Here is a 21,834-nt window from a genome sequence, read left to right as displayed (position 1 = left end):
GTAGTAGTAGAAGTGTAACTTCAAAACTTTTATCATTTAACTTTATTGTAAACTTATCTATTGCAATGTATATTTTCACATTAAAAAGCTCTGAAAAATGAACAGTATCATCATCGTCAACAGATTTTTTTCAAGGTTAATGTCAAAGATGTACACTTTTCATTAGATTTATCTTATTTTTTCCATTTATTTTTGTGTGTTGAAATGCAACAACTGTTTAAACACTGTTAAGGGGAAAAACATATTTAATATGTTTTATGCACTCAAATGTTAGGGTGATGATCATGTGTAAAACATTAGTTCAGCATGTCCTCTAACACAGCAAATGAACAAACGGCCAGATCTCAGGAGGACCGTTTATGTATAAATAATTTTTATACTTTTGACTAGGCCTGGGAATGTAACAAATTTTGCTGGACGATATTTTGTCCAACAAAATGTTGATGATAAACGATATCATTGTCAACATTATCTAGACCAAAATAACCACTAATATAATGTTAATATATCATAATAATGCAAGTACACCCTTTAAAATGCAACAAATAAGCCTTCATTTAACATTGAAATGTCCAGAACCAGAACTTCTAAATGAATAAAAATAACAAACAAAAATTGAATAAAAAAGGAATCTCACTCCCTGTTAGAAAATGTTGCACCAAAAACAATAAAAAAGACCCAAAACAATAAATACAATGGCCTATCCATTGTCAACAGCCAAAACTGCACTTCAATAATGATAATGAATAAAAATAATAATAGAGTTGTACATTTTTTAACTTTGATATATATATATATATATATCATATATATATATATATATATATATATATATATATATAGAGGATGGAAAAATTATTGAGATGGGCACGTGACGTGTCAAGGGGTCTTTACATAACACCCCCCACCCCAAATCCGCACAAGCCTGCTGTGTCCCCCCCACTTCTGAAATCAAAATTTCGTCCCTGGTGGAAACTGTATTTATGGCTTACTTTTGTGCATTTAAAGTTCAGCCGCCATTGATAGTTGTTAAAAGTTGTTAAACCTGTGCATATGAAACAAAAAACGCCTTTGGTTTATCGATTTATTGTGAAAAACGGAAGTTGTGCTTGCTCCTTTTCCTGTTGGGCGGTTGTGATTCCTGTCCATTGACTGCGGCGGTGCTCCGGCGTCCGGCAAAAATAGGATCGATTCTATTTTTGGCGGACGCCGGAACAGAGGGTGGCGCACTGCGCCGCACTGCCGGAGCACAGCCGCAGTAGTGGAATTGCTCTGATTGACTACAACGGGACCGCTTTTGCTCCGGAGTTTGTGTCGGAGCGGAGCGGAGGTAGTGGAATTTGGGGGTTAGTGCAGTTTAAAATTGGAAGTGGGCACCAGGCTCTCGGGATGAGGCTGAAAGATCCCCTTTCCAAATGTTGTTGAGTGTGCTCAATCCTAAGGGCCTAAGTGCATGTTTGCGTGGAATGTCGTTGGTGGAAGTGTTTAATGTGCAAATAAAATTGGGGGGCAGGCTGCCACAGGAATGCGGGAATGGGATCCATACCCGCATCCCTGACTTGCCCACGCCACAACGTCCAATGTGCATGATTGTGTGATGATCTGAAGAAGCAGGAGAAAAATGTAAGGGGATGGGGAGGAATGGCTGGTTGGCCTAAGACTTCCAGGGAGCCAGCTCCCCCACTGGCCCCAATAGGCACCTCTGTTCCCAAAATGACCCACAGGGCATGGAGACTCCAGCCCATCTTGCCAGGGCCCAAAGCAGCAGCATCACAGAGCCCCACATAGCACGAGGGCACCAACCCAGCCCCACCCCAGCAGAATATCTACTCCCATCCCTGCATTTGCAAAACTTCAATAGGTAATATCTTCTTCCGGCTCTCGGAGGGTACAGACACTTTTTTCCTCCTCTCCTCCATATCTTATCCTCAAGGCCTTTGTCTGTCTCTGTGTGCTGGGTGCACGGCTGCTTCTGCATTTATTCTGGAAACTGAAATCACTAAAATGGATCTCGTCAGTTGGTCACTCAACGCGTTTGATAACAAATTTTCAACGATGAGAACGGGAGAAGGGGCTCCCGGATGCCCCTCCGGGACAGACCCAGTTGGACACATCATGGACTCCTGGAAACAGTGGAACTTGATTTGTTTATCTCAGCTGTCTGTGGAGGACTCTGAAGATGTGTGGATATTTGTGGTGTTGGTGTCAGGTTTCCTGCTGATCGGCATTGGAGGCTACCTGGCTTACCGGAAAATTAACAAGCTGTCGAGGAATATTGGCCTGATCCCTGAACTCAGAGATGGATTGCACCGCGCTGTGAATTCACCGACTCACATAATTGTCAAGATGAATCGTAAGCTTTGAACTTTGGCCAAGATTCATTCATTAGCACAAAAGATGGATGCCAGCAAGGATAGAGTGGACGAATCAGCACGGATTGGGATAATTTAATGTCCATTATTGGGAATTTGAGAGGTTGAGGACCAAGGAACTGTAAGACAGAGAGGAAATTATCTCTGCCTGGCCCCAAAAAAACTTCTAATCGGAATCTCGCGCCCTTGAGCCTGCAAGGCTCCAAAGAAAACTCCCCCCTCAGAAGATATGTGCAATGTGCCGTCGCTATGGCAACTCAACTCTGTCTCCTTTCCCAGCCTGGGCGGGACTGCGGGAAGGCCGCTGAATCATTCCAGGGTCAATGCAACCCTCCAACCCTCAATGCTCCTTCCCCTATCCACACTGAGGTGACATGCGCTGCTTATCGTGGCTGCAGGAACTGAAGTGGGGATAGTCCCAACCCACCCCACCTAGTGGACACTTATGTTGTGTTGTCTTAAGTCTGTTGCATATATGTTTGAGGTGTTTTTTTGTTGCAGAGCAAAGCTGCCCTCCTGGTGGAGGGTAACTCTATAAAGTGCCTTTTATCCCCTCCACCTGAACCAATCCTCATGTGACCCTCTTATCTCTATTAAGGTAGCGCGACTCAGGGTTGCGAATGACCACAGTCACCAATTCTTGTCATGTGTCTTGCCCATGTATGTCTGACCTCTGAATTGTGTGTACTGAAACTCTTAATTTCCCTCTGGGATTAATAAAGTATATTTGATTTGATTTGAAAGACATGAGACAGCCAGGTAAGGTTGGGTCCTCCACCTCCTGGACATCCCACTCCCCCGTGATGGGACTGAGTTGTTATTATTTCTGAGGAGCCAAGGTCTACCTGAGGCCCTGAGCCTGGGCCATGCACTGCCGCTTGTTCCTGCCTTCTTATTGGCAGCTTTTGAGTCAGGACCCCATCCCCAAGTCCCCGCACACCCCAGACCCCCACCCAGACCTACTCAGGGGCGATACAACCACCAGGCAGCAACCCGTGGCCGCCGCCAAGACCCCCCAAGGGACCCCTTTCACAACCACCAGTAGTTCACCACCCGAGGCAACCCAAGCACCTCCAGAGGAGGGCAGCAGTCCAGAGGCACCAGACACCCCCTGTGAACCCACCTACAGGGAACGTCTGGATACTCCAAACTCAGACCCTCCGCCCCATCATAAACATAAACATTGACAATATCAATGTTTATGTTTATTCATTTAGTAGACACTTTTTTTCCTAAGCGACTTACAATTTATAACCTATAGGGCATGTTGTGATCTGTGGGGGAAACTGGAGTACCCGGAGGAAACCCACGCATGCATGGGGAAAACACACAACTCCACGCAGAAAGGCCGCAGCCGAGTTTTGAACCTACAAACTTCGTGCTGCGAGGCAACAGTGTTAACCACTGCGCCACCATCGGTGATGGAACCGATCAAAGGAGCCCAGAGAGATTGATTTGAAGTGGAAGCAGAGGCTGTATCAAGTGTAATATGATCTAACAAAAGATTTCTATACTGGTTAATGCAGAGTATCTCTATTTTTCCAATTCATGAGGATAGTTTTCTTAGCAATGCATATGGCAGTCAAAACCATGTGAACCAAAGGTTTCCAGGTTTCCCAGTAAACAAAGAAAAAGGGAAGTTGGGATATTACATTTCAGACACTTTGACGGGTCTTCACATACTCTACCCCAAAATTCATGGACAGGTGGACAGGACCACAGTGCGTGGATGTAATTGCCAGGAATGTTGTTTGTGCAGTGTGTACAGGTGTCAGACGACACAAACTCCATCACGAACATCCGATGACCTGTATAGTATACTCTGTGCAGAATTTTGTACTGAATTAGTTGTAAATTGGGGTGTCTGATCATTTTATCATCTAGTGGGGCTGCGCCCTAGCGGCCCCTACAGACGAGCCGCCACTGTTTCTGACCACAACCAAAGTATAGGAACTAATTATGGGAAAGAAACCTCTACGATAAGAAGCAAAATGTCTTCAACATAACCAGAAAAGTCCAGATGTTTTCAAGTAAAACTCAGGGTGATGATGTCCAGGATGACTGAGAATTTACACCTACATGCTGCAGAAATGATTCAGTCAGAAGGGAAATGGAAAACTAAATGTAGCTGCTGTCAGTAACAATCTAACAGACTTAAAACATTACAACTCTCAACAGACTAAATAGTTCAAAAAAGAAAAACAAATCTCACAACTTTATGTGTTGTGAGATTTATTATATGATTATTATTATTTTTATAATTATTACAAAATATATTTATTATGTGTATTCTAGTGGCCAGAACCCAGTGTGATCCACCACAGAGAAAGGTTGATCAAGCATGATGTTACGGCTGCCAGCCTGGCCAGTGGGATGCATGAGCCAAGATCACCCAGCCCTGGTGATCAAGCCTGACACCGCCCCTCCTCCTCCTCTCTTCCAGGCTGCTGAGGAGCACAGCTGAGCTGAATCCTGTTGATGACCCCACACCTGGGATAAAAAGGCTGTGCCTTCAGCAGTCTGGGAGACAGCAGTGCAGGGGTTCTGCTGTCCTCCAGGCCTCGTTTTGGTTTTAACCCCTTCGTTTTGATGAGTTTTAACTCTGAGTGATCCACATGGATCTTTGTTTGATGTCGACTTGGGTGACTCTGTTTTAAGGTTAACTTCGTAGTTTTACTGACTTTGTGATTTTAAAACAGTGTTTTCGTAGGGCGTCGGTTTTTAATATCAACTTGTGTTTTTAAAGCACCTTCTGTTTCGGTAAAACTTTTAACAAGGTTTTAACCAGGTGTTTTGATGTTGATAATTCACCCTTTATATGTTAACCTTTTAGTCTTGATTTTGTTTGTTTGGCATTATTTTAATAATGCTCTCCATCTGTTTGCACTTGTTTTTACAACCTTTTATAACAATTAAACCTATTTTAACTCCACTGTCGCGTTTCTTATGTTGCCCCCTCCTTCACATTTTAACACCTCCTGACGACTTTAATTCATTTACAGGTTATTGCTCAGCCTTCTGACGGTCACGCTCACACTGACGAGTGTTGGTGGGTGGCTGTGTTTGACTGACCATTTTTATTTCTGCTGTTCATGTTTTTTTCAGGAAGATCGGCCACAGATTCTTCTTCCGGTTGGGGGCCTGGGAATTGATACTAGGAATTGAAATTAAAAAATTGGAAAAATTCCAGGAAAAACTGACAGTTAATCCCGGTTTTAATGATGCTCGATGCCCAACCCTAGCCTGGACCGCACAGTGTTGCACGCGCAGGCAAATGTCAGTCAGCATGGGGATTTCCTCCCACACGTCAGGGTCCGGCTTCGTGGTCATGAAAGCTTGAACTGAGCCCTTTCGTTTAGCGCCAACTGGAAGCGGTTCGCCTTTGAAGGGAGAGTGGGAGGTCTAGAGGACATTCCTCAGAGCTGTGCGTGCAGGTGGGCTGCTACCAGCGGCTCCATCGGCAGCATGTGCAACATTCCAGCCAATTCCACATCCTCTAAGTCCAGGGAGGAGGCTCTTTGGGAAGGATACCTGGAGCTGAAAGGGTGTTGGACCCAAAATACTTTAACCTCTTTGAAGAGCTTTGGGAAAACAGGCAGGAGAAGTTTTGCCACCCCTGTGGCCTAAGGTAGTTTATTTCCCTCATAATGGGATCTAACTGCTTCGGTGACAAAGGTGGGCCAGGGGATGTTGAGCCTAGTCACAGCACGTCGGCAGAGTGACTGCATGCCCAGGTGAGCAGCCGAAGAAAAAACTCCATCCCTGGGAGAGGAAAGGAAGCTAGGTAGGGACTCCTCTGGTGGGAGGAGCGGCTTCCATGTGAACTAACAGGTGTTAGCTGAAGAGAGAACAGCTGCACTGGAGTGTGAATCTGCTCGCTGTGCCCCAAACCTGGTGAAGGTCAGGACAGGAAGAAAGTAAGTCGGTTGAGCTAACTTACCTGATAAACTACCACCGAAGCGAGAAGAGGTTGTTGAATGACACGCGCTGGGACGTTTGCTACATAGTAGCAGGTGACGTAAGCGTCACGGTCACTGGCCAATCAGATTGGCGTTTTGAGATAAGTGCTTCTGACAAATATGCGAAGAGGCGTATCCCATAGTGAGACATCGAAATGGATGTTAAGAAAGAGTCATTTATGGGACTAAACTTGTTACTAAAGCTCCTTGGGGTTATTGTGGATGCTTTCTGGCACTTATCAGTGACATCACAGTCACGATATGCTGACGTCTGTGCGATTTTCCTGAAAGGCATAAATTTGTCTGGAGACACAACAGCTGAGAGGATCAGGACACTGTATCTCCCGGTCAATGTCCTCGACCCAGAATTTACCTTCATTGTAACTTGAGAGAGGACAGAGATCAAACCCTGGCTCTGGCGAAGGAGACTCAGGTGTTAGAGACTGGAAATGACTGTCGCTTTGCTGCAGATTTCAGTGATGACACTGCCAGCTGCAGACGCTGTTGATTCCCGACTTTGAACCGGGCTCGCGCCATGAGAGTACAAGCTTTTTTAGTTATCCAGTTAATATTAAGCTAATCAGCATATACTGTAGGATCAAATCCTGTTCTCAGACCCATGTGAGGCTGAGAAGCAAGCCTGGCCTGCCAGACTCCTCCCTCTTTCTGTAGTTTTTTGGATGTTGTCAAAAATGGCGTCTAGTGACGCTTGACGCCACATATGTCTTTCTTTAGAAAAAAGGCTTGGGTTGCCTCAGGGGGTGGACTACTGGCGGTTGTGAGTAGGGCCCCTTGGGGGTCTTGGTGGTGGCCATGGGTTGCAGCCTGGCGGCTACATTGCCCCATGGCGGGTCTGGGTGGGGGCCTGGGGGCTCAGGGTGTGGGGGTGGCCGGCCGCGTGTGGGGATCTGGGCGGGGCCTTGGGGGTCGGGTCATGACATGTATGCTGCCGGGAAGAAGGCGGGAACATGCAACAGTGCCTGGCCCGGGCTCAGGGGCCTCGGGTAGACCTTGGCTCCTCTGCTGTCCCATCACGGTGAGGGGGATGTCCAGGAGGGGGAGGATCCAACCTTACCTGGATGTCCTATGTCTTATATATTCTGGAAGTTGTGCAAATGCAGGGATGGGAGTAGATATTCTGCTGGGGTAGGGCTGGGTTGGTGTCCTCGGACTCCGTGGGGTTCTGCGATGCTGCTGCTTTGGGCTCTGGCAAGATGGGCTGGGGTCTCCATGCCCTGGGTGGCATTTTGGCAACAGAGGTGCCTATTGGGAATAGTGGGGGAGCTGGCTCCCTGGAGGGCTTAGGCCAACCAGCCATTCCTCCCCATCCCCGCATATTTCTCTCCTCCTGCTCCCTCACATAGTCACACAAACAGGCACATAGGACCTTAGGAGGGATGGACAAGTCAGGGGGTGCGGGTATGGACCCCATTTCCGCATTCCTGTGGCAACCTGCCCCCCAATTTTATTTGCACATTAAACACTTCCACCAATGACATTCCACGCAAACACACACTTAGGGCCTTGGCCAACGGCATTTGGTAGGGGGATTTTTCAGCCTCATCCCGAGTGCCAGTGCCCACTTCCAATTTTAAACTGCACTTAGACAAAGAGGGCTGTGGGTGCAAGTGGGGTTGTGTGATGGCATCAGCTAGCGTAGGCCAGGCGATGCCTGCACTGCCTGCTCACCACAGCCATGGAATACACCTCATCAACATGCACTAACACTATATCAGAGCAGGTGGAGGGAGACTAGGGGTCTTAGCACACCCCTGTTGTCGCTTTGCTTCCCTGGGCTGGAGGCCAGGAGGGGGATCTGGCCATCTGGCTGGGGTCTGGGGTGGTGGGATGCTTTGCTCAGCGTTGGGCGGGGGAGCCGTCTCATCAGCACCCCAGCGGAAAGGGGCGAACTCTGGGAACCATTGATGGTTGTACCCTTTGTGCAGCAGTACGAGGACCAGAGTGAATAGGTTGTGAATGGGGAGCATGTGTGGGTGTCTGGCGTGCATTTTTGTAAGTCTTACGTTGTATGTGTATGTGTATGTGTGAGCATGAGGGAGGGAGTGTGTGACTGTGTTTGTGTATGACTGTATATGTCAGGTGGGGCTTTTGACTCCTCCCCTCTCCTGGGACTTCTTTTGATGCTATACATCTTCGCCTCCTCTCCCCCTGCCACACCTGGTGTGGAGTGTGGTGCCTTGGTCTGCCTGAGTGTTCGCGGCTCCCGGGTCAGGGGGTTTAAGATTTTTGGCGTTTGCCTGATTAATCCCGGTGGCTGCCTCTGAGTCCCTGGGCTCTGCTGGGTCCCCGGCTGGGGGGGGTGGCCCCTAGGTCCCGGGTCGCTGGGTTCTGTGCTCGGCCGGCTATGGGGGTGGAAGGCTGCGGGCGGGCCTGTGGGCTTGCTGCTGATATCTCCCGGGACTCTACCGGCTGCTGGTTGTGGCCCCCCGGGGCAATCCTCTGCGCCTCTCGAGGGAGGCAGGGGCTTTTCTGGTTACAGTGTCCCTGGGGTCCCTGTGCTCTGGGGCAGCTCCTGGATCTCTGGGACTTGGAGCTCCCTCCATCTACACATCTTTGGGGGGCGGACCTATGGCTCCTCACACTCTCTATTGGACGCTCCTATAGAGAAACCTTACATATACAAGCGCGTGTACACACACAGGTGCTCATATGGTGCTCTCATAAGTATGGACTTGGGCACGTTCAACACGTCTTAAGGCTGTGGTTGGCACTTAATGCACTGTGATTTATTATCGTGTGATTGTTCAGTAAAACAATGTTGATTTTATATTTCCTCATCAGGTTGATGCAGTGATAGCTTGCTCCTGTTGTATTGTTGTGTGTCCCATTTCTGCAGGTCTAGAAGCAGATCCCTGTTCATCAGTGATTGTTTATTTTTGTGGAACTTTCCCCCTTGTCTCTTCCTTTCTCTTTTGCCTCTGTGTGTGGTCAGAATTATAAAGCATTCAAGAAACAATAACAATAAAGTCTTAAGTATCAGGCGTGTCATTAAAGCAGAAGCTCTGATGCTCCACCTGGGAGTAAATCTGTAAGGCTTGTCACCAGCAATCAGACTTTAATTCTGTTTGCTTCACAGACAGACAGGATCCGGGGTGGGTCGGTGGGGGGTTGGGGGGACTTATAGCGCTTCTACTTGTTGTTTTAAAAGACATTCGAGTCATTTAGAACAGAAGAGAGCTGCAGCAAACTCCGCTTTAGATGCTATCGTCTCGTCTCTCGTCTTCTTCTATTGACATCTCAATACTAATATTTTATCATATATTGTGCCTACCTTTGCTCTGAAAGGTTTAAAGTAGCATAATATAGAACTTTAAATTAGACTTAAAGTACAGGTGCCGTTCAGGTGCAGGTGCCTAAAACCAGGTATGGTTAAAGTACTGGTGTCGAGAAAAATTTGAAGTTATCTTTAAACAAACTTAACCCAATCAGGAAGTTGGTGTGAATTCCACTGACCTGTATGTGCTGCAGAACTTTGTGTCTGACCCGGTTCTTCTCCTCAGAAGTGTAACCAGGCATCGACAGTAGATTGTGGATGTAGTTAAAGATCTCCGCCTAACAAAAGCACACAAGATTAAACACTTTTAAGATGTATATCTGATGCAAATCTAAGGCACACCCAAATACCTTTCGGAGGGGGTCTTTCAGGTAGCAGTCGATGATCCCATCATACAGATGTTTCTTTTCATAAAGAAACTCGCAGATCTGGTAGCTAGAGAGCAGAACATCATAAACACAAATATCTCAGCTTTATTGTGACTTTACTAATAAAACTGAACTTTTCTCTACTTTCTTCTGAAGTATCTTACAAAAACATCTTTATAGTTTATCATTTACATGTTGATGAAATCAGAAGCTGCACAGGGACAGAAGGAGTGTCTGTTGAAAGACCACTGAGATGCTGCAAAGGCTCCTCTAGCTGTACATGATATTAATCAAAACATTAAAATAGATATAAATACAACATCTGGCGTAAAGAACTGCTGAACTTGTAAAAATGAGATTTTACAGCATAGATGATTGGTGTTTGGTATAAAACACCAATAATTGTTAAGTACCGGTAGTTGTTATTTACTAATGATTTTGTCTTTAAAGATGATTTTTGAAAGAATGAAGTCTGACATCCTCTGGTCAATTTTGGGTGAGTGGCTTTCTCACTACTGGCATGGCTGTTGCTAGTTATGGATCAGCATATCCAGATTCTAGATGATGAGCAAAGATGAGTCATATTCAGTAACTTGATGGAAAGATAAATACCTTTCACTGTAATATTGAGTTGTTGGTAATAGAAAAAGTAGCTTATTTCTTTAGAGCCAACTATTTGCTTCTAGGAGTAGATATGGCAACCTCACGGGCTCGCAGATACTAAACAGTGATTATGTCCCTCTTTGACCATTTTGGAAGGAGAAAAACTGGCAACCCCCAAGCCGGCTGAGAAGGAAATCCGTTTCAATGTAACAATCCTTCTGATGATTGAGACATTAAACTGTTTTGTGACTATTTCATTGTAAAATTCTTATATACATGTGAAACTCAAAAATCAGAACATGGTAAAAATGTTCATTTATTTAGGTGACTGAGAGACAATCTAAAGCTGAAATAGCAAATCTGCCAAACAAGCTAGCTTTTAAACCTAAACATCACGTAACATTCACCCCTCCTGTCCGCTGTCATCCCTGGGCCATGTCCGCCAGAACCAAAAGCTGCACCGCCAGAGGAAACAATAGCGTGCTAAACAGCACTTGCCATTTTCTAGGTCCAATTATCTTTTGTTGTCCTTGACTAATGGTGTTTTAAGTTTTGGGACTCTGGTAGTTTGTCCTACAGTTGGAGTGGTAGCAGCGTCTGTTTCTTCTTCGAAAAAAATGTTTTAAGCTAGCTTGTTTTGCAGATTTGCTGTCGCAGCTCAAAAAGCTCAGGAACCCTTTGCAGGTGTTTTGGATTAATTAGCTGATTCGAACGTGACACTTTCTCATAGATTAGTTTCACTATTTAAATATATTCACTGAGATAAGTCATTTTGCAGCACATTAAATTTTTTTAGGTTTCACTTGTATTGTACCTTCGAAGACAACTCAAGATTCAGTTAATTGACATAAGTGGATATTACGAGTGACTCACAAGGCAGCCTTTTCTGCTAAAGTAAAAAGTTTTTCTTCATTAAACTGGACCACACCTCCAACCTGCAGCAGCTCCAACAGGACCTGCAAAACAAGCAACAACACATCATCACATCTCATCCAATCCACACATTATGTGTGTCAAGTTCTACACACTGGAAGAAAGAAACAGTTTGACTCCTCCCAGATCTAAAAGGTACAAGAAGATTTCTTTAGTTCTTTGTTGTGCAGAGTGATGGGGGTTTCTTGTTACCTTTACATGTTTTGACGTTCACTTCCGCCTTCGTCAGAGCAACTGCCGGATGTTGAAGGCGTCACTCACTTTTATCCGCGGGCAGCAGACGGCGATATCGTCCTCTGCTGCCTGCGGATAAAAGGAAGGGACGCCGTCAACATCTGGCAGTTGCTCTGACGAAGGCGGAAGTGAACGTCAAAACATGTAAAGGTAACAACAAACCCCCATCACTCTGTGTTTAACAAAAAACTAAAGAAAATGAAATTGGACAATCAACAAAGGACAAACGTAACAAAGAGGTAGATGAATATTTAGTGTTTAGGTGTAACCTTTGACTGCTTCATCCAACTAGAAATGGTCCATCGGATTGCAATAAGGCGTATTTATTACTTGCAAATCATGTAGCTGTTTGGTGTTTCAACTTCACTTGAATTTATCTAATTTCTTTGTATTGAGACTTTCTAACACACCACATCACAACACAAGTGTTTTCTGTTGTTCCACCTAATGTTTAGAGAAGCTTTTCTTTTTGTTTTCCTGTGTAATAAAGCTCGAAAGCTTAGTAAGCTTAGTCTCGGCCTGGTTATGGCTGCTCCTGTCTCTAAGTCCCTGTCTAAGGGACTTCCTGTGTCAGATGTACAGTTTCTTCTTTCACGATAATGGCACGTTTAATGGTCTACTCTTGTAAAAAAAGACACTTTGACAAGCTAGAACATTGTCATTTCATCATTAGATGAGAACTGTTTTGATCCAGTTGAGTTATCAAAAATATTAGCTTCATCTAAACCTTCAACTTGCATTTTAGATCCAATCCCAACCAAATTATTAAACAATGCATTTCCTTTGGTTACTGCCCCCATTCTAGGCATAATAGGAACATTTCACCTGCAAATGCACAGCCTCTCACACCTTCCTTCTGCTCCGCGCTCCATAAACCTGAAATTAGCACTTACTTATGTGTAATCAAATGTCTCAAGAGCAAATGCTGAAAAGGACAGTCATGAGGTTCAAAAAATCATACAAATGAGAAAAGCTAAAGATGTGAGAAAAGGAAAAAAGAAAATGAACCAGAAAAGGAATTCAGTGGATCCCGGGAAAAGCAGAATCAGCAGAACGAGCTAAACAAAACTCAGGTGTTTGCTAACCATCAAAATGAAGTGCCGTCTGCCTTGGAGGCAGGCATCTAACCTATGAGAACCCACCCAATTGGCCAAATGGGTGAACAGCTCTATTTGACTTGTTAAAAAAACATCATGCTTCTGTTTGATTGACAGAACGCATTATGTGTAGCAAACATTTGAGTTGACCACTCTTTACAATATTTATCTGTTCTTTGCAATATGCATATTGCACATACTGATATCGCGATAACAATATATTTACGATATATTGTGCAGCCCTACTAGAAAGTGCAACAAGTATGTGCAAGTAAAACCACTATTTCATATTTATGTTATAGTAAGTAGAAGCAGGTCTGTACAACCCCTGTCCTGGAGATCCCCTATCCAGCATGTTTTATGTGTTCAGTGGCTGAATCACCTGTTGCAGAAGCTTGTTAATCACTGATTCTAATCTGGTGTGCTGAAACAGGGAAACATCTAAAACATGCTGGGTAGGGTTAACCCCCAAATTCCACTACCTCCGCTCCGGTCCGCCCCCGCCTTCCGCAGCCGCTCGCTTCCGAACTCAATTTTTACTGGTACCCGCTCTACAACGGCTTCGCTCCGGTGCGGAGACCTGAGGTGGGCAAACAAGCATGCGCGGGATTTTCGAGATCTTGCGATACAGTCCGAGCAATGAACGCGGAAGTTAGATCCAAACACCCGTTGTGTGGAAGAAGCATCGGCATGAACTGTTTAATCTGCCCATCATTTGTGTTGAGAGATCAGCAGTGTTTGGATCAACAAAGTGTGACTACTTTGATAGTGGAAACTGTATTTATGGCTTACTTTTGTGCATTTAAACTTCAGCCGCCATTGATAGTTGTTAAAAGTTGTTAAACCTGTGCATATGAAACAAAAAACGCATTTTGTTTATCGATTTATTGTGAAAAACGGAAGTTGTGCTTGCTCCTTTTCCTGTTGGGCAGTTGTGATTTCTGTCCATTTACTGCGGAGGTGCTCCGGTGTCCGGCGAAAATAGAATCGATTCTATTTTTGCCGGACGCCGGAACAGAGGGCGGTGCACGGCGCCGCACTGCCGGAGCACGGCCGCAGTAGTGGAATTGCTTTGATTGACTACAATGGGACCGATTTTGCTCCGGCGTTCGTGTCGGAGCGGAGGTAGTGGAATTTGGGGGTAACCCTCCAGTATCAGTTAACCTGCATAGAACCTTTCATACAAGAAATGTAGCTTTCTGCTTTTAGCGGTCTCTTAAAATCAAACTAACTTTAAATAATATTTTAAAATCTCATGTCTTAACTTTGCAGAATTTATATTTACTGTATTTGAGATGTGTTGTGTTGGAATTTGTATCTGGATATGATTGTTGTGTTGTCATGCTGCCCTGTAGCTTTAGTTGTGATCTTTACAGCAGCAATAGGGGGTTGTCTCCTCTTCTAGGTTTGAGCTCTTCGCCAGTGCATGCACCCGTCTTGGGAATATCCCACTGAGACAGAATTCCAGGCTATCCAAGCGCATGGTGAGGGTGTCTCAACAAGGCCATCAAAGAGAAGATGAACACAAAACTCTGCCCTTGCTGACTATGTGGTTGAGGAAATGGTCACACGTAGGGACTGTGATGATGAAACATTGACTTGTATGTGGGGAAATGGAAAATCCATTTGGACCTGATGGAGGCATTTGTCGCCCTGGATCCTGCTCAGCCAACATTCTTGGATGTCACAAAGTGAAGCCTTTACCAAACTTGACCAAGACTCATGATGGCCTCTGAATGTGAGGTGGCTCACAAGTTCCTGGTGAAACGAATGAAAGAGACTTCTCCACCAGATGAGGACAAGTGGACAATGAAACAGGTGATGAGGGCTAGGCAAAGGTTCAGCATTTTTATTACACTCAAGAAGGTCAAAGAGCTACCAGGCTCATTTAAGATGATTTAATAACCTTTACGATCATGGCATGGTCATTTGGGACCTTTAAGATTCACTGATAGGTTTCAGTTCTGGCACTGGACGTTAATCCGATAAAAAGAGATATTTTAAAATAAGGACTATTATTACTATATTTTCAAAGACAACCAAAATGAAAGTTGAAACAACGGAGTAGTGCGGGCTATGGCGGCGTTAGTCTGTGCTGTCCATATTTGGTAATGTACATCCTGCCTTTGTGACGACATTAGGGCCAGAACTCAGGATCTCGTTTTGGAGTCCGTGTGCTCGTGGGGTGCACGTGGCCTGGTTGAAGAAGCCAAGAGTAAAAAAACGATCCAACGTTAAATATCGACTTTCCAGCCAGTGAAAAACCAGTAGGAAGCCATTATGTAGTGGATAATGTGAAATTATCAGGGGATGACTCCTTTCAGACATCAGATGTACGTACCTGCTGCCTTTCAGCGTGCCGAGAATCATCATCAGGGCAGCACAGGAACTCAAGCACCTGGAGGGGGTGAGGGCGTCACATATTACACTCCCTGCCATCTTTGCAGAGCAACTGCATTTATGCATATTTAGACATATTTATCATTAACGTGTCAGTTACCTGATCAAAAAGCTTCCTGTTTACAAAAAGTGTGTTGTTTGGCTTGGCCAGCTGGCGGGCCAGGAAGGTGAAGAGACCGCCCACTTGGGATGGAGTGAAGTCTGGGTTGTCCACCATGAGCTTTACATTAAGGACCAGAAACAAATCATTAGAGACAATAAACACACAGATGAACATGTTTCATAAAACACTGCTGTTACATACATGATTATGATGTTATCAAGAGAGATAGGGAGGATGAAGATACACTGATGGTCAAGAAGATGAATTAATATGTTAAAGTTAAAGTCCCATTAGTCATCACACACTGGTGAAATTCATCTCTGCATGTGACCCATAATCGTGGGGAGCTGCAGCTGTGGCCGCCCTTAAGAACTGTTTGGTAGTTCAACCCCTCCAATCATCCCCTAAAGCTGAGTGTCAAGCAGGGAGGCCTTGAGTCCCATCGTTTAAGTCTTTGGTATGATCCGACCGGGATTTGAACCCCATCTCCCAGTCACTCTAACACTAGGCCACTGAGAAGGTAACCCTAGAAAACAAGGATCTGTGTAATTGAGGAGAAAAATAGCATTAACTGATATAACAAGCAGTAAAACTAGAGAGCAGCCACCCCTGCACCGGGCCATCCTGGGAGTAGCAGACAGCAGGAGGTGGATGAGTGAACCTGCTGCGTCTGCGTTTCACACAGATGTTAGGTTGTGTGTGTGTGTGTGTGTGTGTGTGCGTGCGTGCGTGCGTGCGTGCGTGCGTGTGTGTGTACGGTGTGTGCAAACTGCCACGGATTACCAGCTGAAGGAGACCCACGTCTAAGGTTAACGTTGAGAAGAAGCACGTTGTCTCTGTAAAGCCACGTTTACACTTACCCGTCAGCAACTTTGTGCTCACATGCACACGAATGTCAGAGCTGTGAAGATACTCTCTGACAGGAACGTTTCTCTGGGGTATCCTGCCATCGATGCAGTCACATCTCTAGTGTGCCTACATTGTGTTTATGCATTTCTGAGACTTTTAAACTCCACCCAAGTGTGTGACCTACGTTGTAGGTAAGTACATCGCCGTCAGAAAGGTTTCATTAAAAATTAGCATTATGGTTTTAATGTTATATATTTGCCAAACTGAAGGTATAAACTAATAAAAATGACTGGATGATACTGAATTATTTTAACAGAGGCAATCAAAATAGTGAAAGGTGAATTAAACACAGGTTTGTTACCGTACACAGTTTAAATGAAGGAGCTTAAAAACCGTTTCTTGTTTAGTCATCAGAATCTAGTGTTGGGCACCGTAGTTGTGCCTTAAAGTGATCTTTATTATATTCAGGCAGTTTATTTTTATTTCATCTTTATTTAAAGATTTTACCCGCCTTAAAATGACTCCTGCTGTGTTTTAACAGTCTACGGCACAGCACCGGCAAGTGGAGGGGGCCAGGCTGAAGCAGGCTTATGGGAGTGATGATAACTACTAAAAACTGACATTTCATGCAGATTAGAAAAAGGAAAACTGTTCAAATCATAGACGACCAGGACGAACAGAGAGCAGACGGTGGTTACGGCAACGTAATTTGCAGGCGTGTGTCGCAGACGTTACTGAGGTGACGTAGTTTCAGGCGTATGTTTTCATGAAATCCGAAGGTGCCTCGTCACTACAGTTCCGCTAGCAAGCATTGGTTGTAATGCATCACCGCTACGTTGCCACCAGGTCGCAGCGGGTCAGCTGCAGGATGTAAGGGGTTCATATAGTGATGTAAGCTTCAGCTGCTCCTTCTCCTAAGTCTGGTTAGCTTAGCCGTGGCAGATTCCACTTGCCATGCGTGGGTGTTTGCATAGAAAATGACTAAAACTTAAAATCAGTGTGAAAATATTTTGTGTACCTGAAGTAAGATGTCTACTATTCTCTGTTGGTACTCAAGAGCCTGCTTGTCATTCTGGAAGTCATCAAAGGTCTGGAACAAAGAGAGAAAAGCTTGGCAGATAGTACTAGAGAATAATCATAAAATAAATAGTGACATCCAGGTTTATTAAAGCCCAACTATAGTAATTATTAAACTGCTAAATGGTTTCTGCAAGTCCACAAAATTCCACCTCAGATTTGATGTTAGATGTATGATCTCCTTACTATCCCTGTTACCTGCTAACCACACTAGGCCAACAAGTACACTGCATCAATTACTACTATGACTGACACTGTAAAACTGCATTCTCAGATTACAACCTTCGTTTGGATTACAAAACAGCTTATTAAAGTAGGACTTTCTTTTGAAAGGAGCTGAGTGGGCTTGGGCCAACAATGCGGTCAGTCCATATGTTTTTACATGTGGACATAAATGGTAAATGATCAAAACGGTAAAGATGACTCACCATGGCAAGTACATTGAGAAACTCTCGTGCGTCAAAGTGCAGCAGTGTCCGTATGAACGGGAAAGTCACGACTTCCTCCTGGGATGAGTTTCCTGAATGGAGACGAATCAAGAACTCAAATACCTAAAAAAAAAGAGCGCACGTTTGTATCAAAATGTTTGTTTAAATGAATATGTGAACTACATCTCTTCTTGTGATGATGTTATCTGTCACTTAATAATAAAATAAAGCTAGGAAAGATCCAGCTGCTTCTTAGAGATCTTCAAGTTCCAGATGTTCTCAGAAGAGCACTTGGTCTCATACTAAGTTTTGTTCCTATAAGTTCTATTGAAGCCACTCATGGGACCGCCCCCTTCACCTTGATGGACGGCAGAGAAACTGTTCATGCACGTTGAAGCTCCTGTAAAGCTAGGGATGCACCGATGGATCGGCATTTGATCGTAATCGGCCGATAGCGCCCCTATCGGTTTTGATCGGAGTTTTCAAAATAGATCAAAGCAGACCGATCAGGTAGGGTTGTCACGGTAACCACTGTAGCGGTAAACCCCGGTAAAAAAAAAAGTTGACAATAATAATAACCGTCTTGTTTTTTTTAAAAACTATATTATCTTGGTGGGTTTACCGTGGCTGCGGTGTAGACGCGGTGACCCTTACCAGCCACCGTATCATCTGCTGAAGTTGCCGGTGGCACATGCTCGCTTTGCTGTTTACAACCAAAACTTTCTTGAAGCTAAAGCTGAAATAATGGCCAAAGGAGGAGACGGCAGCGCTCAGGAGGACATTTTTTATCCCTCAAAGAAGACAAAGTCGGAATTACGAGCATATTTTAGATATTTGAAGAATGCCGAGGGACAGTTTATAGAAGACGGCCATCCTGTTTGCAGCACGTGCAGAAAAAGAGTCTGTGAAAGGCAGCAACGCTTCAAATCTCATGACACATCTGCATGATCATCACCCACAACTCTACAGTCAACGCAAGGCAAGTTACTGTTAGCGTTTTAGCTAAAATGCGTGATCTGAGGATTTGGGTTGAGGGAGAATGCAACGAGTCGCTATATAAAGCAGCCGCAGCGCCGCTACCTGCATATAAACCGTGTCGCGGACACCGCCATGTTGAAATGACGCTATGCATTACGGGGCTCCCAGGGGCAGATAAGAGTTGGTCTCTCTCCGAGAATAATTATGAATTTAACAATGATTACTGCCTGATGACATTTTCCCACATCTGCAAAGCTCACTGGAAGGACACAAACCGAGGACGATATTTTCCTGATATAGGGTTTATTACTCAAGTAAGGGTAAAAAAGTATCTGATTAGAAGGCTACTTGAGTACTGAGTATCATCTGATCTAATATTTTTAAAATGATGACATCAAACAGACATAAAATAAGAAGTCATGGGCAAATATTGGTATTTTAAAGACTAAAGGGGAAAAATGTAAAAAAAATAAACAACATCATTACAAAATAACACATTTTAGGCTAAATTGAGACACAAACTGAGGACAATATTTCCTGACAAACAGGGTTTATTTAATTGTGTGAAAATGTAGCACGTTTAAAAAAAAATACCGCGATAATACCGAAAACCGTGGTAATTTTGGTCACAATAACCGTGAGGTTAAATTTTCACACCGTGACAACCCTAATACAGACCATTTTAGATTAGGTTGCATTTCCTTTATTCCCAGATTATGTAGTTTGTAGCACTCATTATAATGTTGTTGAAAATTTCTGGCCAATCCACGTGATTGGTATCAGTGATCGGTATCGGTGATCAGCATTCTTTGATATCGGTATCGGTGATCGGCAACAAAAAACCTGATCGGTACATCCCTATGTAAAGCTACTCAAAACAAGCCAGTTTATATCCTTATGTTGGGTATTTTTATATCCTAAAATGAACCACACAAGTGAAAGGCCAGTAGGTTTAATACGCTGCGAGGCAGCAGAGAGAAACTGGCCAAGAGCCTGCAAAGGCCCATGTCCGATCAACTCTGGCCTGCCTTCTGCACCACAGCTGGTTTTATTGAAACACAGGGAAAAAAGGACAAAGAACAATCCATCACTGTCTACACTTAGCCAATTACAGTGTTGCTTTGAGGCTAAGGCGGGACATTCCAAAAAGGAAGTCTTAATTTATGTCTGACAGCGAGAAACTCAGTAACCATGGATACCTGCAGGCTACTCCCCAACCCCCATGCAGACAAACATCAGGGCTTATCAGCCACATTCCAGAGCCACGAGGAAGAAGGAGAAAGCCCTGTGGCTTACTTCACAATCATAAGATTAACATATGATTACTTAAAAAGGAACATTTAAGACAGTAATACATTAAAATACCTAACACCTTATGTCACTTTGAAGCGACTCTGTATAGTTTTTACCATTGATCTCTGGAAATATCCATCGAAATGTTGCTGTAAATTAAATAAAAGATGCCCAGTTGGCAGTTTCATAACACATAACCATAAAAATCTGTTCTAAAATACATGGAGCGGGTCTATGTCTCTGGGCGATGCCATAATGGATGCCATATTTCCTTCTATGGAAGCCCATGAGGACAAAATGCATTTACTGATTTGTAACAAATGGTTACAAAACTTTCACCATTGTTGTTTCACACGTTTACGTCTTCACTCGTTGCCGTTGATGAAAGGAAATCAGATGTTCTTGTTATTTTACTGGAGGTTGTGCTCCCAGGGATTTTTTTTTACCCTAATGGCCATCCGTTGGTACGATCTAATTTGAACACAAAAGTAATGCCTGCTTGCAATCATTTAGGTAAGTACTGCCCCCTATCGCCAGGGGAACTACATACTGTCACTTTAATGTTGTTGGTTTCACAGTAAAATGGTCATTTTGCTGTGCAGCTGGCTGCACTAACAGACAACAAACTAAACTTGTCTTGTGTTTTAATCTTGGCGGTCAACCAAACGGACTAAATGCCCTCAAAATATTGAAAGATTTGCAGCAAACACGTTCTACCGTGTAAGATCAACCTTCATATTCTCCATTAGGAAGAAAGGGACTAGCTGTGATTTTATTCATGAATTTTTTTCCTAGTATGATGAACTTCTTTATCAGACATCTATGTGCCCCCAGCTAGCTCCGTGGAAAGGCCTCAGTAGAGCCTCGGTCTGGCCTGGAAACTGTTCCGGGATTTTGAGTGTCTGTGTTTGTGTATTCTGTTTTGGATATTATTTGTGCAATTGTTGGACAAAATGACTTGCTGTGGCATTAATTGCACTAATAGAGCGTCCAAGGAGTCTCCACTTCATTTTTTTCGGTAAGTAAAATTATATTTATGTATTTTAGGTCACTGCCGAGCTGAGCTTAGATTTAAACATGTACTGTTTAACCATGAAATTTAAATGTAATAGGGTAAAACCCAGTGCATTTAACATAATGCTGCACTTTAGAAAATGGGTTGAAATATAACAAGTTGGTGGAGCTGGGTTCCGACTATCGGCTTGTGGAGCTCTCGGGAGACCGATGTTTTCCACCCGTTCTCCCCGCAGCTCGGCACATCTCTGTCTGATCGCGGCTCCTGTCTGCTGCGCGGGTTGCCGGCTTGTGGAGCTCTGGGATGGAAACCTTTCCACCCGCTTCTCCCCAGCGGCAGAGCTCTCGGAGACCTCTGTGTTCTACCCGGTTTTACCCAGCGGTCAGCCCGGCTTATCTCTGACTCAGAAGCTCTGGTGTTGTGCACAGTCAACTCCGGTTGTAGCTAGGTTGCTACCTCCGTTAGCTTAGCTCCCACCTCTGAGTTAGCTTCAGGTTAGCTTGTAGCTAGTTTGACCGGGTGTCGCCAGTTGATCCCAGCCTAACAGCCCCACCTCTCTTCCCTTTTGTGGAATTGTCTGGGCTTGACGGAACCTGTGACACGGTCAAAATGGCGGTGGTGGCCACCTCCCATTCATCTTCAAAAATGTGTTATTGGAGCCTATGGAAACCCATTGTCCAATATTTATATATTGATGGATAGCGCCAGTGAATGCTATCAGTTGTTTGTAACAAAATCTATGTTTTAGCAAACATTTCTGAAAGCTCAAATCTATGTGAGAAATACAAACTTTCACAAAACATTGTCTGGTAGAAATCTTGTTTTTTACA

The 21,834-nt window shown here is 44.2% G+C and overlaps 1 protein-coding gene across 3 annotated transcripts in view; it reads right to left on the bottom strand.

Moving 5' to 3' along the window:
• The window catches only part of vps8 (VPS8 subunit of CORVET complex), a 164,231-nt gene that overhangs the window by 60,239 nt on the left and 82,158 nt on the right, over positions 1-21,834 (bottom strand). For all 3 annotated transcript variants that reach the window (XM_070542769.1, XM_054750617.2, XM_054750618.2), the window contains exons 26-32: positions 17,719-17,841; positions 17,232-17,303; positions 15,362-15,481; positions 15,203-15,259; positions 11,471-11,553; positions 9,977-10,061; positions 9,806-9,904 (exon numbers count right to left, since the gene is read on the bottom strand). In XM_070542769.1, the coding sequence (XP_070398870.1) occupies positions 9,806-9,904; positions 9,977-10,061; positions 11,471-11,553; positions 15,203-15,259; positions 15,362-15,481; positions 17,232-17,303; positions 17,719-17,841 (639 nt within the window). The remainder of the gene's footprint in view (positions 1-9,805; positions 9,905-9,976; positions 10,062-11,470; positions 11,554-15,202; positions 15,260-15,361; positions 15,482-17,231; positions 17,304-17,718; positions 17,842-21,834) is intronic.

Source organism: Nothobranchius furzeri, chromosome 12 (genome assembly GCF_043380555.1).
Source record: "Nothobranchius furzeri strain GRZ-AD chromosome 12, NfurGRZ-RIMD1, whole genome shotgun sequence".
Lineage (NCBI taxonomy): Eukaryota > Metazoa > Chordata > Actinopteri > Cyprinodontiformes > Nothobranchiidae > Nothobranchius > Nothobranchius furzeri.
Note: the sequence above shows the minus strand (reverse complement) of the source record. Positions and strands in the feature narration are given on the sequence as shown.